This window comes from Crocuta crocuta, unplaced genomic scaffold (assembly GCF_008692635.1).
Source record: "Crocuta crocuta isolate KB4526 unplaced genomic scaffold, BGI_CrCroc_1.0 scaffold188, whole genome shotgun sequence".
In the NCBI taxonomy this organism is placed as follows: Eukaryota; Metazoa; Chordata; class Mammalia; order Carnivora; family Hyaenidae; genus Crocuta; species Crocuta crocuta.
In genome coordinates, this window is record NW_027532599.1 from 3,216,149 (window position 1) to 3,233,744 (window position 17,596).

At 37.9% G+C, this 17,596-nt stretch overlaps 1 protein-coding gene across 1 annotated transcript in view; it reads right to left on the bottom strand.

The window, feature by feature from the left end:
- GPC5 (glypican 5) overlaps window positions 1-17,596 on the bottom strand; it is a 1,368,124-nt gene that overhangs the window by 1,136,078 nt on the left and 214,450 nt on the right. Inside the window, exon 3 of the mRNA XM_077780101.1 lies at window positions 4,787-5,481. Coding sequence (XP_077636227.1) covers window positions 4,787-5,481 — 695 coding nt within the window. The remainder of the gene's footprint in view (window positions 1-4,786; window positions 5,482-17,596) is intronic.

The window sequence follows — 17,596 nt, forward strand, 5'->3', positions numbered from 1 at the left end:
GCTTTTTGTGGTAGTAATTCCCAAGATAGCAACAACGTACGAGGCTCTTGAATTTCCCTCCTCCCACAGATGCACCAAATGTACAACTACCCATAGAGAAATTTCCTCTGAAAGAAAGCTAGAAACTAGCTGAGCACGCTGGGTGAATGAGAAAACACCCACTGAAATAGGCAAGAAAGGCTGAGATGCACGCTTATCATAAATCCTACCCTCAGGAAAGGGCCATACAACCCAGAGAGAAACCCCAACTCCCAGCTGTGAAAACAAAGCATACCAAAATTTATGAGATCCAGCAAAAGCAGTGCTACTTGCTAAGTTTATAGTGATAAATACCTATATTGGGGGGGGGGGGAAGTCACCAATAAACAACCTAACTTTACACCTCAAGGAACTAGAGGAAAAAAGAGAATAAACTAAGCCCAAAATTACCAGAAGAAAAGAAACAACAAAGATCAAAGCAGAAATAAATGAAACGGAAACCATACAAACAACAGAAAATAGCAGTGATGTTAAGAGCTGATTTCTAAGAAGATAAAAAAATAATGTACTAATCTTTAGCTAGATAAAGAAAAAAGTAAGGACTCAAATAAATAAAATGGTAAGTCAAAGAGGAGACATTACAACTGACATCACAGAATCCAAAGGGTCTGCTAGAATCCATAGAGACTGCTTTGAACAATTATATGCAAACAAACTGGATAGTGTAAAATAAACAGGTAAATTCCTAGAAACATAGAAGCTATCAAAACATGAAATCATGTTTCAAAATCATGAAAATAATAGAAACCTATCAAATGATAGAAACCTATTAAAACATGAAATCATTTTTCAAAATCATGAAAATAATAGAAAATCTGAACAGATCAATATTAAGGAGACTGAAATCAGTAATTTAAAAATTAAGAAAGAAAATAAAAGCCCAGTACTAAATGATTTCACTGGTGAATTCTACCAAATATTTAAATAAAAATGTGATTTTGTCATTTATATGTCAATAAAGCTGAAAAAATCCATTTTGTTTCTAAAATTGTATAGAATCAATGTTCAGTTGAGTTTCTTAGTAATATTTGTTCCATTTAGAAGATGTTGAACCACTGGGGCGCCTGGGTGGCTTAGTCGGTTAAGCGTCCGACTTTCGCTTAGGTCNTGTACTATATATAATTAATAGCAAAAATAAAGTTATATTTTATAAAATGAATGATTTCCTCACAAGAAATCATTAAATGATTTCTTAACATTAAAAATGATTACAAAGTTATTTTATCTATTAATTGTTAATTAATACCATTTAATTAATATTAAAGCACATTATAGAATTGCATAATATTTTCTGAAAATNTAACCGCCTAAGCCACCCAGGCGCCCCCAGGTTTTTCTTATTTAAGGAAATTCTTTACAATTCTTTGCTTGCATTAAATAATTCATAATAATTTTTTTCAACTCTATACCACATTAGGAAAAGTATTTTTGCCTTGGAAGCATTTAAAACACCTGGGTGGCTCAGTCGGTTGAGCGTCCAACTTCGCTCAGATCATGATCTCATGGTTCGTCGGGCTCTGTGCTGACAACCAGTTCAGAGCCTGAAGCCTGCTTCAGATTCTGTGTCTCCCTCTCTCTCTGACCCTCCGCTGCTCACACTGTCTCTCTCTCTCTCTCTCTCTCAGAAATAAATAAAACATTAAAAAAATTTTTTAACATAATTTCAACTTTAAAAAAGACACCACAGAAATCAACAAAGCATTCACAAATAATATACTGTGATAATAATTAGTAGGATTTAAACATTTAACATCTAGAAGACAGTAATCTAGTTGTGAAAGCTCATTTTATGATGAGAACTCAATGATGTAGGTATTATTGCCCCATTTCACCAAAGAGGAGACTAAGGTAAGGAGAGACTAAATAATCAAATGCCCAAACTCATGCCCAGTAAGCGAGAACACCTGTGAAATCCAGTCTGCCAGCAGAGGCAGCGCTTTAATGTCAACACTTTGTTGGCTCTCTGTTAATGCTCTATGAAATTAAGTATTGTCTTAATCCCCAGAATAATTATAAAATGAAAATACCCGATTGTGAATTAAATTTTGTTTCTCTAATGGCTGATTCAGCAGCAGAGACTCATGATTTTCCTCAGGAAACTGAGAACATTTTTTTTTCCAGTTGAAATTCATCCAACGGAAATATGATACAGCAGATACCTCTATGGAGTTCTCAAAGTGAAAATGTGTATTTACTGAGGACTAGGCTTGGAAGTCCTAGATCTCAGAGATTGCTTTGGGAATGTGAGAAAGTCGTTATTTGCTGGCTCTCCAGTAATTTAGTTTGAATTTGTTAAACTCATTGATGTGTGAACTGGTTATCGAAGCTTGGTAAACAGCTTATAAATCACTTTGAACTTGGCAGAAATAAATATTAATGAGTCAATTTTCAAGGAATTTAAAGTCAGTAGTATCTCCTTCTGTTGCCATAAGTTAAAAAAGAGAATCTCGGTTGTCTTATTTAGAAAGGATCTAACAACTTATTAGTAATGATTGATGTTTCTCAAGATAGTCCTAGGACTACTGATTGTATCAAATCAAACGATTTGCCTAAAAGAAAAAAAAATGTTCTTTGTAAATCCACCATGGAGTTTCATATGACAAAAGTTTTGTTTAAAACTTCTTTATAAAACACAAGTATGATGATGATTCTAATCCTTTGAGATTCTAAAGTAACCTGCTTCCCCAAGGTTTGCTCAAGGCTGGACTTAGACTAGGGAAAGAAAACAAGCAAGCATTTCAGGTACTGGTGTCTACAAATGTCAGAGCCTTACTGGCATTTACCCACTTGAACCATTTCTACCTTCTCCACACAGGACAAAACAGAATCAAACGGTTTTAGTAGCTGTCCCAGGCCACATGACAAGTGAGGAGCAAACTCAGAATTTGAGAACAGATTTATTGAAGTATGAGCCTGTGTTAGTTTTGCATTTGAAATAGGAAAAATAAATAATTTTCTATGTGACAAATTTTAAGGATACAAAATGACCCTCCAGTTTTCCAAACTACATAGTATAAGGAAGGAATCTTAGAAACCTCTACTACTTATGTATAATAGAAATTCTGGCCCTTTGAGATTACATGGCATGCCCCCAAGTTAATATCAAATCTGGACTTGATTTCAGAGCTCTTGTGCCTGTTTTCCCTTCAGGAGATACTCAATATCATAATACTAATATTTGTTTCCTGGATCTAAGGGTTATTTCTCATCACTATGAAATCCTTGAAATCTTAGAAGTCTTTTATACCTCACTTTGAGTTGGTTTATTATATCTCTTCCAAAAGTTCTAGTAGTTATCTGATCTCCAGGAAGGGACAGATTGCAGAAAGATCCAGACCACTGCATATGACTGGGAATTTTGTTCACTATATAAGGAGATCCAGCTGAATAACTCAAGAAATGGGAGTTGAAATCCAACTCACTCTCTACCCACTGAGCCATATAATGGTGAGGCATCCCCCGAAAGAGGACACCATGTCTAACCTGCAAAAGGCCACCTGACAGGCTCGCACAGGCCCAGCAAAGACCCTGAAAGTTAGGAAGAAAAGGGGAAGAGATGATTGGGCACAAAGATTTTGAATCCAATGTCTACTGGAAATTAATTAAAAAGACTGTCTTCTAAGGCTAACGATTAGGATGTTTATTAAATCAGTAAATTAGTGCCAGTGTGGGGAGAGGTGTTCTCTCAGCACAGAGGAGTATAATTTTGTTTCAGGAGAAATGATTTAGGATAAACATCAGCAACGTGTCCTCCTTCGCTATATGGGATATGAGAATGTTACTAAGAAGCCTGTGAATATGTAAGAAAATGGCTCTACAGAAGATGGGAAAAATAGAAAACTCTTGTGCCCTTTTACTGAAAGATTTTGTTTCAAAAAACTTCCTAAAATCTTCTTGGAATAAAACACCATGATGTTGCATATACCACATTTTCAAAAATCATTACACCATCACTATGACAGATTCTGAAGAGTGTCTGAAGAAACACTTTTGAACATTAAGCTGTCAAGTTTTCATTTAATGAAAATATAATTGGCATTTCTAATTTGGTGTTGAAAACCTTTGAAATGCTAATAATAACTACCCATGTTTTTTAGTAAAAGGCATCATCCTAGGTAGTTTGCATACATTTTCTATCTTCCCAAAAAAGAATACTCCAAAAGCTATGTGTTACTATGCTCTTTTTATCAATGAGGAAACAGACTCAGTGGGTCTAAGGCATCTGAGAATTACTGGCAGAATGCAGATTCAAATCCAGGTGGGTCCTGATGTTAAACCTGAGTTCTCTCTACCTCACTGAACTAATCCTACGAGAAGGCTTCTACTTAGAAAGGGGAAAGCAGCTAACCAAAATTTTACTGTTAGGTATAAAAAATGTTATCTTTTTTTTGAGAGATAGAGAAAGAGAGAACAGAGAGGAGGGGCGGAGAGCCTCTCAAGCAGGTTCTGTACTGTCAGCACAGAGCCCAGGGTAGAGCCTGATCCCATGAACTATAAGATCATGACCTGAGCCAAAACTGAGTTTAACCATTAACCGACTGAGCCACCCAGGCACCCCAATAAAAAATATATCGGAATCAAATATGGCAACCCATACATTCTCCTACTATTTCCTGAGGTATTAACTCGTTAAGTTGCCATAATCCTAAAGCACATAATGATGTGCTTGTAATCAATGAACTTTATGTATATGGCCAATCCTTGAGTTCTAAGAAATCAGTCAGGAAATGTGGAGCTGGCTGCTTACCTGTTCCGATAACTTTTGTCCATCGAGGTGAGCCTGCATCACGGCATCATTAACAAGCAAGTGGAAGTTCAGGAGAACGTGTTCAATGTCATACGGTCCATGCATGGCGTCTGACAGCTCTTCCAATGACCGGATGTAGGCATGCCAGTGTGGATTCAGCTCTGCCGTGTGTGCCAGGCAGCCTCTCATGACGTTCAGGCAGTACCCCATGCAAGGCTTGCTAAGAGTCAGGCCCTGGCAGTGAGGGCAGTACTGCATCCTCAGGACAGCTCTGCTACACTCTTTGGAGAAGTGCAGATGGTCTGTGGTATTGATGACTTCGATGCCCAGATTCAGTGCCTGCAGAAATGTGCGGCTAGGGAGCAGTGATCTCCCCATCTGCCCCACTACTCTTTGGGGAACATTACCAAAGGGACTCACATCCCGGCGGGCCATCCGGATGCATTCTGAGTATTCCAGGGAACTGTCCCTCGCACCAGGGCTGATGAGGTGATTGTAGACCAGAGGGAAAAGACTGTCAAAGAATCTGTTTACAAATTCTTCAGGATTAACATCTGTGCCAAACAAATAGAGCCCCACATCCGTGAAGAACTCCTGAACTGAAGCTGTAGCCTCTACGGCCATATTTTTGTAGGTGTTGCAGAAAAGGATACTGGTGTAATTCTCTGCTTGTCTGATGCGAGTTTCCAGGGTTTCTGTAACAAAAGCAGAGGTCAAACATGGAAGGCTTAGTATTCATGCTAAAGCTGTCCATCCACCAGTAAATGAGCTGAAGGCATCCTAACCACCCTAAGGATCCAAATGGGAGGGGTGCCTGGGTGGCTTAGTCGGTTAAGCGTCCGACTTTCGCTTAGGTCATGATCTCACGGTTCGTGGGTTCGAGCCCTGCGTCGCGCTCTGTGCTGACTGCCAGCTCAGAGCCTGGAGCCTATTACAATCTGTGACTCTCTCTCTCTCTGACCCTCCCCTGTTCACGCTGTCTCTCTCTCTCTCTCTCTCTCTCCTAGAAATAAAAAAATTTAAAAACAAACATTTAAAAAAAAAAGGATCTAAATGGGAATGCTGAGCCTACTAAACCCAAGTTAGTTCTTTAAGGATAATGGCTGGTCAACAGTGGGCACCACACACATACCATGCAAATTTTATAAAATGTATTTCCTAGAGTCAAATGTATAGAAATCAAAAAGTATTGAAATGAAAAAAAAAGTTACAATATGGTGGTTTCCCACTTAATTTCAGTCATCCATCACCTTCCAATGACAAAAGTGTCACTGAGAAGATAATTTCCGACCATGGGTTCACTGTTTATAAAAGACTGATGTTAGATGCTTGATTCAAACCTACTGTACTTTTACACTTTTTCATTTTTTTTTCTAGAATGAAAGCTAGTAGATTATACACTAGTTACTGTATTAGAACTCCTACCAGGGTCAAATTAAAAAGAAAATAAAATATTTCATGATTAAACAATGCCCTGGGGCACCTGGGTGACTCAGTCTGTTAAGCGTCCGACTTCGGCTCAGGTCATGATCTCGCGGTTCGCGGGTTCGAGCCCCGCGTCGGGCTCTGTGCTGGCAGCTAGCTCAGGGCCTGGAGTCTGCTTTGGATTCTGTGTCTCCCTCTCTCTCTGACCCTCCCCTGCTCATGCTGTCTCTATCTCTCTCTCAAAAATAAATAAAATATTTTAAAAATTAAAAACAAAATAACAACAACAACAAAATAATGCCCTAACTGGCAAACCTTAAGTAGTAAGCAAATCATGGGTTGTATTAGTTGATGAAAACAATTGTGTCACCATCTTCTGAACTCTGTTCTGTTGTTTTCATCATCTGATCCTCAAAGACTTTACTGTGGGACATTTTAATTTTTCACTTAAGTAACTGATGCTTCCAAATAAATTTCTCCACAGAAATAACAGAGAATAATTTATCCACAAATTAAGGAAGGTGGTAGTAATCGACAAGCAAGAATTATATTTCAAAATGATAGCTTTTAGGCAGCTGTTGAGCACCTTGGCTATTCTAGTAATTACATTTTATAATTAGCCTAATTAAAATAAATAATGATGCTGGACTGTTATCAATACATAATTAATTGTAAAATACATCAATAAAATTATCTCCCATAACCCCAATCTCATCGGTATTTTTAATTAGGTTGTAAAAGACCACACAATGATTCAGCAATCAGACCACTGAATATATTATAAAAGGAGATGGAATGAGAGTAGAATGAAAATGAAATAATACAAAGCAGAAGTGCGGCAAGAGCCACTAATGAAGTGGAACTGTGTCACGAATATGCCATCGTGTCCTAAAAACAAATAAACAACAACAAATCAAACCAAACCAAACACCTTTATGAAAATCACAGACGGATGAAATTCAGCATCCTGTATTCTGATTCTGTTCTGAGACCAAGCAATGTTGGATTTCAAACTTCAGTGAGATATATCAAGGTGTCTGCTATGGACTGAATGTCTGTTTCCCCCACCCCCAAATTAATATGATGAAATCTAATCTCCAATGTGGATGACATTTGGAAGTGAGGCTTTCAGGAGGGGGTTATGTCATGAGAGTGAAGCCCCCATGAATGGGACTGGCTCCTCTACCAAAGAGACTCCAGAGAGCTCCTTCGCTCTCTCTGCCATGTGACGACACAGTGAGATGTGAACCATACATGAACTAGGAAGTCGGCTCTCACCAGACAATGAATCTGCCAGCACTATGAGGTGGGACTTCCCAGCCTTCAAAACTATGAGAAATAAATGTTTGTTGTGTATAAGGCACCCAGTCTATGGTATTCTGTGATAGCAGAGGAACCTTAAAAACAACAACAACAAAACCCTGAAGGTGCCCTACCATGAAAGACAACAGGTTTTAAAGGTGGCTGTCACCCTGTTGCAACACAAAGGACTACAGACTTTAGTCTGTAGAGGAGGCAGGACTCCTGTGTTCTCTCTGCATCTCCAGTGCCTCTGGAATGTAGGCTACACACTATGTAATCAATAAACATGTGAGCCAATGAAGGCTTCAGGTGCGATTAGCTGCTTTCCAAAGTGAGGCTGGGTGGGGAAAATACAGAGTGCCACGTCTCTGCACTCAGGTTTACAACCCAGTAGGTCTGTTTGGGCTCAGGAATCTCCATTTACCAAGCACCCCCCGCTGTGATTCTCTGAAGGTGGCCAGCTGTGGGAAAGTTGCCCTGGCAGATAATCTATAAAATGTTTGCTCTGCTTTGACAGAGCGGTTCTGTGAGTTTTCCACCATAACAGTCTGACCCCACAGCTGCAGTGTCAGCCACCGCACTCTGCCTTCACAGACCCGCAAGAGCGAGTGCAGAAAGTGAATGGAAGTGGCTGAAATAAAATAAAACTTTGTTTCTCAGTAATATAGGCTCATGTCTCTCAGCAAATTATGTGCGGCCAAAATTATGAGGCAGGTTGAAAATGAGTTTATTTGCCAAAAATGGCTAAATAGCAACGTTGCCATTTTTTAAAGATAAAATAAGGGTGAATTGAAAGATACCAAAACCACAGTCACGGTTACGTACTTTCCACCAGTTTTGCTAAGGTGCATGCTATAGACCTGTTTGTGCCGCTGATATTTGCCACACGATTCTCGGTGCAGTAAAGGCTGCCTGCTACCCCAGGAAGTTCAAATATGCCATCCGACTTCTGTCAACTCTAAGTGGTGTACAAACACAATTGTCTGAAGTAAAAAATAAAATGTTTCTTTAAACATTTGAGTCCCAGTAATTTATAAGTTATTATGATTCAGGGGTATATGGAATTTATCTTTTCAGTTGCTATAACAAATAGGTTTTGCAAATTAATTTATTCTGAGAAAGCAATATTAAAAAGAATATATGTAATATTGACATTTTTATTTTTATTTTATTTCAGAATGATTTTCCTCTAATCTAGATTTTTATTTATTTATTTTTACAAATAGTTTATTGTCAACTTGGTTTCCATATAACACCCAGTGCTCATCCCCACAAGTGCCCTCCTCCATGCCCATCTCCCCTTTCCCCCGTCCACACCCATCAGTCCTCAGTTTGTTCTCAGCATTCAAGAGTCTCTCATGGTTTGCCTCTCTCCCTCTCCCCCATTTCCCCCTTCTTCTCTCCCATGGTCCTCCATTAAGTTCTTCCTGATCCTCCTATACGTGCAAACATGATATCTGTCCTTCTCTGCCTGACTTATTTCGCTCAGCATAACACCCTCAAGGTCCATCCATGTTGCTACACATGGCCAGATTTCATTCTTTCTCATTGCCATGTAGTATTCCATCGTATAGATAAACCACATCTTCTTGATCCATTCGTCCGTTGATGGACACTTAGGCTCTTTCCATGTTTTGGCTATTGTTGAGAGTGCTGCTATGAACATTGGGGTACATGTGTTCCTATTCATCAGCATTCCTGTATCTCTTGGGTAAATTCCTAGCAGTGCTATTGCTGGGTCATAGGGGAGTTCTATTGTTAATTTTTTGAGGAACCTCCACACTGTTTTCCAGAGGGGCTGTACCAGTTTACATTCCCACCAACAGTGTAGGAGGGTGCCCGTTTCTCCACATCCTCGCCAGCATCTAGAGTTCTCTGATTTGCTCATTTTAGCCACTCTGACTGGCGTGAGGTGGTATCTCAGTGTGGTTTTGATTTGTATTTCCCTGATGAGGAGGGATGCTGAGCATCGTTTCATGTGTCTGTTGGCCATCTGGATGTCCTCTTTGGAGAAGTGTCTGTTCATATCTTCTGCCCATTTCTTCACTGGGTTGTTTGTTTTTCGGGTGTGGAGTTTGGTGAGTTCCTTATAGATTCTGGATATTAACCCTTTATCTGATATGTCATTTGCAACTATCTTTTCCCATTCCGTTGGTTGCCTATTAATTTTCTGGGTTGTTTCCTTGGCTGTGCAGAAGCTTTTAATCTTGATGAGGTCCCAATCATTTATTTTTGCTCTTGATTCCCTTGCTTTTGGGGATGTGTCAAGTAGGAAGCTGCTGCGGTGGAGGTCAAGGAGGTTGTTTCCTTATTCTTGAGAGAGAGAGACAGACCGCAAGTAGGGGAGGGGTAGAAAGAGAGGGAGACACAGAATCCGAAGCAGGCTCCGGGCTCTGAACTGTCAGCACAGGGCCTGATGTGGCGCTTGAGCTCATGAACCATGAGATCATGACCTGAGCTGAAGTCAGAGGCTTAACCAACTAAGCCAAGCAGATGCCCCTGATCTCAATTTTTAAAACAAAACATAATGGAAAGTATAAAAATGTTAGGAATCCTATTATAGTTGCATTTTAAAACTTGTCTTTCATGTTGTAAAAAGTAAAATTTTAGTTCTCATAACTATGTATTGTTTTTGCGAACCTTTGAATAAGAGAAGACATGTGCACCAATATCAACATTCTGATTATTTCCTGAATATCTACACACAAAATGGCTTATTTTTTATTTTTTTATATTTTGAAAAAAAAATGTTTTTTGAGAGAGAGAGAGACAGCGTGAGCAGGGGAGGGTCAGAGAGAGGGAGACACAGAATCCGAAGACAGGCTCCAGGATCAGAGCTAGCTGTCAGCACAGAGCCTGACGCGGGGCTCAAATCCACAAACCGTGAGATCATGACCTGAGCTGAAGTCGGATGACCAACCGACTGAGCCACCCACGTGCCCCCAAAATGGCTTTTTAAAGTGGACTTATTCTGTAATAGTTTTTCAGTATGCTGTTAACTTATCACAATTAAAGATTTTTCTTTCAATGTGTGTTAAATCTCATATTGACACATTCTAGTTAGCTGAACCCCAAACATGTGTTAGTATTTTTTTTAAGTTTATTTATTTTGAAAGAGAGCAAGCAGGGGAGGGGCAGAGAAAGAGAGAAACCCAACACAGGGCTCTATCCCACAAACCGTGAGACTGTGACCAGAGCCAAGATCAAGAGTTGGATACTCAACTGACTGAGCCACCCAGGTGTCCCCATGTGTTAGTATTTTTCAATGTGTACATTTCTGATCCTAAATATTTTTTTAAATCCAATCAATGATGAAAATGTAAACAATTGTTCTGTATGCATTTGAATTAGGGATAAGCATATTTTTGTGAGTTTTTTATCCTAATATAAAATGTTAACGCATAAACAATTATATCAGAAAGTGAACAATCTAGAAGCCAATCTGCTGGATGACTGTGTTAATTTTTCTAAGAAAACTTGGTAAAATCAAAAGTTGAATCTACGAAAATTAGTTGTTTAATTACCTCTGAATTTGCAAACCTGTCACCTTGTTCTCTTGCTATGTTTATCATCGAGTTGACTGTTTCCATTATATGGAATTGGTATTATGATTTTAACAAGAATTTAAAGTTGTCAAAAGAATTGTCAAATAACCCAAATATTTTGTGGTTCTGCAAAATAATAATCCACATATAAAATCAGTGTTTATAAATCCAAGGGAGGCTAGGTGCTAAATAATTCATCATCTCTACTTCATTATTAAAGAAAAACTGTACAGCTCCTTTCATTGCAAAGTTTTAATAAGTAAAAATTAGCCCTCACCTAAGCTATACAAATAATAGTTTTCTGTCGATATGCCAAAAGTTAGAACACATGTTGAAAATAATTAAACATATGCTAGGCTTCCTTAAGGAATTTAGGAAACAGGCTAGAAAAAAATCTTTTCGTTGTTTTTCATTAAGAATTTCAACAAGCTCTTCCTCTCGGTGGGATCACATCAAGTCTACCAAGGCAGAAAACTTCCACCTTTCCTTTTAGTGGTAGGTTCAATAAGAAAATGCAATCTAATTACTGATGGAATAAAAACATAATTTCTCCCAGCTTTAGGAGAAAATTAATTTATGTATCTTCTCATTAAGTAGAAAGCGAAGTTGGAATACAGGAAGTTTATCTGAATCCTTTTTAATTTTCAACATTAACATTCTGTGAAAATTTAATAACAAAACACCTATGAGAAAAACTTACATCAACTTTCTTCAGCCCCTTTGGAGACACTTTATAGTGCATACAAATGATTACTGACACTTGCATCAAGGATTTAAACTAAAATACAAGTAGTGGAGATAAAACGAGGTGATATTGATTTAAAATTAAACTTGATAAACTGCAAAATCAGTGAATACTTATATGCAAGTAGCTTTTTACCATGGAAGAAACAATATTCATAGGGCTTTTATTGCTTTAATGATAAAGAGGATTTCAAAATGTAATGATCACAAAATAACTGTTATAATAACCTCCCCTACATGACATGAACAGGCATTTTATGACCCTTTTCATATTTTTATTATTTTATTTTTGATACATGAACATCTTAAGATAGAGTCTGAAATGTCTATTACAATTTAAGTCTCCAGATATTCTCAAACATAGCAATGAAATAGATGAAGGAAGATTAAATCATATCAACTGTGGATAATCAGATGATTTTACAATATGTACCTGGGTTGAAGAGAAATTTCCAGAGCAAATTTATATATTTATGCACTATAGTTCTCAAGTCACAAATTTTGTTACTATCATAGATAATTCCTTACAACCCTACAACTTCGAAGGTAGCTTGTGCCAGAAACTATCTTTTCCTCTGTATTGGATTATATGGGTAGGTAGATAGAGATCATTTTAAGAGCAATTTCTCAACAAGTTTTTATCACATACGTTATACAGTGAACTGTAACTTCTGCCTTTTTTTTATTTAACAAATGTCTTCCAATAATTTTAATATGGTCACATTTCATAATTCCTTTCATTAGCAAAAATCCATTATAGCCACTCTGAAGATATGCATATTTAAGTAAAAGAAGCAATTACCAATTCTCCAGTCTGAATTGTTTATACTGAATTCATCCCTTTGATATTTGCATATTTCCTCAACATTTTTGTAAAATAAAATGTGTAATAAAAGTTTTCTATAATATTTATTTAATGACATTTTTAAATGTTATGTGGCATGATTTAGGATATCATTCTTCAGAAATTAGTCATCTATACAAATAAATAGTAAGTGGATATTAATCTGTATCACCAAAAATTAACATATTGGTAATTAATCTGGTCTCCTCAGATAAGCACTGCATGGAAAAATGCTTTCTCAACTTTTTTCCCTCCTCATTTCCTTCCCCACTAATTCAGTTATCATGGTGCTTCACATTTATTACTAATATCATTTTATAATCACTTATGTTTGAAAATCAATTTATGATTTAGCAAGAATTTAAGCTCAATTAAGCACTTGCATAACAGTTAAAATCAATGCCAAACAACTCACTGTAGATTGTTTCATGAGTTATTATGGGATGAAGATTTTAAGTCAAATCTAATAATCTTTTTTTTAAATTTTTAATGTTTTATTTCTGAGAGAGAGAGTGAGAGAGAGAGAGCAAGCAGGCGAGCAGGGGAGGGTCAGAGAGAGAGGGAGATACAGAATCTGAAACAGGCTCCAGGCTCTGAGCTGGCTGTCAGCACAGAGCCTGTCACGGGACTCGAACCCACTAACCGTAAGATCATGACCTGAGCCGAAGTCGGACGCTTAACCAACTGAGCCACCCAGGTGCCCAAATCTAATAATCTTTAAAATAAACCTTGAAACACAGTCCACAAATATAGAATTGTCATATAAAACTGTAATAGTTGGTTATTTGGCACATTAAAAAATTATTTTGGCAAATTAGTTTGTGCAAATTGATCTTCCATGGATTGACCATTTGAGATAAGGTGAGTAGGAAAGCCTCTGCTGAGGAGGGAACATTGAGAAGAGGCCTCAGTGAGTAAATAAGCTAGGCATGAGCAGTTGGAGTGTGGTTAGCGGGTTCACAGGAACTAGAATGCAAGATCCAAGGTGTGAAGAAGCTTGTTGACTAACAAAAAGGAGGAAAGTCAATGTGACTGCAGACCAGTGAGTGAGAGAAGGGATGAAAAGTCAGAGAAATCAGAACAGCCTCACAGACCATGGTAAGGGGTTTGGATTTTATTGTGGAATGAGAAGCTATTGAGGAATATTAAACATGGAGAACGTGATCTGATTTGAAGTTTAAAGGATCGTGGTGGCTCTTGTGTGGAGAATGGGCTGTTTGGACAAGGACAAGAGAGAAAACAAGGAGTCCAGTTAATAAGCTATGGTAACAGTTTGGGTGACAGACATTGGTAGGCTGGACTGTGGTGGGGGTAGAGTAACTTACAAAAAGTGTTCACACTGGCCACATGTATTAAATTGTATCTAAATGGATTTGCTGTTGTAGTGATGGAGGTGCAGGAAAAATAGGTATACGAAGGGTCCTTGGTATCTCTGATGCCTGAGCCCCAGGAGCTGATTCCACACTGGTGCTATTTTCTGAGGTAGGCGAGTATATGGCAGCACCATATTTGTGTGTGATGGGAGCTCGAAATTAAAAGTTGTATTTTGGACATGTTGAGATTGAAATGCCAATTAGAAGTCCAAATAAAGTTTTATCAGTAGAGAGTTAGATAAAAATAATTTCTGTCTCAGGGGAAAAGTTGAGCTTGGCGACATAGGCCTGTGATTGGTGGGCATGGAGAGTAACACCATGGTACTGGATAAAATAAACTAAGGCAAGAAGATAGAGAAGAGTACAGAGATGCAAGAAAAGAAGAGGAGCCAGCAAGAAAAATGGGAAGAAACAACCAGTGAAATAAAAAGAAAATTAGGAAAGTGGAGTGTGCCAGAAACCAAAAGAAGAAAATGATTCAAGCAGAAGGAATTAATCTATCATGTCAAATGCTATTAAGAGATCAATGGAGATGAGGAATAACAACTGACCATGGGAACTCCCAAGAGAGAGGCTCTTACTGACCTTGACAAGAGCTGCGTCAGCAGAAGGAGAAAACAAAGGAGAAAAGGAATTAAGACAATATATAGACAAATGTCTTGAAAATGCTTGCTATAAAGGAAGCAGAGAACCAAGGCAGGCACAGGAGGGAAATAAGAGGTCAAAGTGATTTGTTTTATGAGGAGGGAGAATTTACTGGATGTTCATATGCTGCCAGGAGCCGTTTGATCAACAACAAATGTATCAATGACTGAGCAGGGGGGATAGGAATTGTTGGAGGGAATTATTTGAATAAGCAAAAGAATGTAATCTAGGGCACGCGTGGAGACGTGAACGCTGGCTAGACAGGGGATGTTAAAGTTGCTCAGGATGATAGCAAGAGAAATGAAGAGAAAGAGAGTGTTTCAGGTAATAAAACCTTGAGTTGATAAGTGAAGATAACCAGAAGTTTGATGAATGACAGTCTGGAATACTAGGGTGTAGTGAGTCTTCCGGCAGGCTCCTCCAAGGGGCTTTTCTTGACGAAAAGGGAGCAACAATGTGGATCAAGAAGCACACTTCTCCCCCCCTTCCCCCCCACGGAAGATACTTGTAGTAGTTTCTTATTACTGCTGAAGCAAATCACCACAAAGTTGGTGGCTTGAAACAGTTGAAATCTATTCTCTCACTGTTCCTGATGCCAAAGTCAGAGCCAACAGGCTGAAATCACAACAGGCCAGGCTGAGCTCCCTCCAGAAGTCTATTCCTTGCCTCTTCCCTCTTCTCCTGGCTCATGTCATTTTTTGGCTTCTGGGTGTGTAAATCCAATCAATCTCTGCCTCCTAGTCACACTGTCTTTTGTATGTGTGTCACAAATATCTCCCTGTCTCCCTCTTTTAAGGATACATGTGGGAGCTTTTAGGGTCCAGCCAGATAGTCTAGGATAATCTCCCCATCTCAGAATTCTGAATTGAACCACACCTGCACTTTTATTTCCATATAAGTAACATTTACAGATGCAGGGATCAGTCCCTGATACCTCCAGAGGCCAATATTCAACCTACTGCAATACTGATCATAGAAGACAAAAAATGTCTACACTTTGACTTGAGAACTCAGGAGACAAAAGTTCTAGCGCAGTCTCTTCCATAAACCAATCATATGATCCACTTAACTTCCCCAAACATCAATTTTCTCTTTAATAAAATAGATACCACAGTGTCAGTTCTGACAGTGGGACAAAATATCTGTGAAATTCAAATGAAATAAAGTACAGGATGATGCCCAGGGATCTTTCCCCCTGTGTTTACATCCTGCACTAGAAAAATATTTTAAGAATGCTTGTAACTTCCTCCCTTTCCTGAGGGATCAGAGGTTCTCTGAGACCCGGATCATGCCCTGTTCATCTTTATAACTCCCAACGCTTGGCTCATTAGTAGCCTCAATATATTCTGATAGGATTAAGTTGCTTAATCTTACTATATTAACAAATAAATGCTAAACAACTAAGTTATAATAAATATCAGGAGGGTGATAAGTGACAGTATGGAATACTAGCAGGTACTGAGTCTGGTGAACATTATTATATACTAAATATAATAATGGCATTATTAAAAATAATAATTCTTATTAACATTCCCATTAATATAATTAAGCATAAGTACTGAAAATGTAAGTGATTTCCAATAGTTTGCTCAAGTAAGTGATTTTCTATATTAACAAAGTGGTAAAGCCTAAATCTAAATCCAAGTTATCTGGCTCCAGGATCTAGGTTCAAACTATTAGAATATGTGGTCTTTTTAAAAAGGCTGAAAGTCTATTTAAATAAGTTGAAAAGGGGCCATTTGCTATATATTTCAGCCAAAAATAAAACAAAACTTTATATATCTGGTTAAATGCAGACATTTTACTGTTAATGTAGTACCCTGGGCTGTTACACGTGGTCTAATCCAAATTAGCCATTATAATTACTCTTTTTTTGGGATATTAACCAATATTATTAGCATAGCACAAATAAATGAAGAGAAATCCCTATATGTGTTTTGTTGGAGTCCAAACAGCTGGTGATTCTCCAATATTTATACTTATTAACTGGAAAACTCATCCTAATCTCTGGGGGGAAAAGCATACCATGTAAAATCTTTATTACCAAGTACACGTGGAGAAGAAAATAAACACCTCCAACCCTCCAAAACCACAGTCGGTATTTGAAGAGACTGTAAGGGAAGATGTACTAAGGTTTAGTTAGAACAAGAAGGTCAAGTTCCACTCAGAAATAAAGGTTGAGGATAGAGGGATTTTTGCTGGTGATTGTAAATTCCATCAGGGAATAGAGGAAGATTCAGGTGGGCAGAGAGAGATAACTGAATGGTTCAAAGTAAAGGCTGTACTGGTCCACTGAAATGGCTCAAGGTCTTTATAGAGCTCAACCATAACCAAATGCAGTGGCTTCTTTCCAAGGCTCACACTCTCCTGGGTACTTCGGGCCCCTAAAACTGATGGCATTGATTCCCTTACATCCTCTATGGGTGACTTTTTTCTTCTTTCACTCATTCCTCTAAATCCTAGGCCAGTTTTCTTTTTAGAAGCCCCAGTTTTTGTTCCATACTATCTCATTCAAAAAATAACACCACTTCTACAATATCACATGAAACTTCCAAGTTAATGACCCCCAAATTTACATGTGTTTATTCAGTGATTCCCAAAGTTTTTGGTCTCAGAATTCTTTACATTCTGAAAAGTTATTGAGTAACCTGTAGACCTTCTGTCTTGGAGGATTACATTTATAGATATATATTATTTTATGATAAAAACTGGTAACTATTTAAAAATATTCAGTCCACTTAAAAAGTAACTACAACAAACTTATTACATTAGAATAGGTTTCATGCTTTGTGAAAAACAACTAGACTTTCCAAAACAAATAGTGCAAATAATGGCATGAGTTTACATTATTGTAAATTTTATTAATATCTGGCTTAATCAAAGAAAGCTAGATTTTTACATTTGTTTCTGGATTTAATTCATTACAATATGT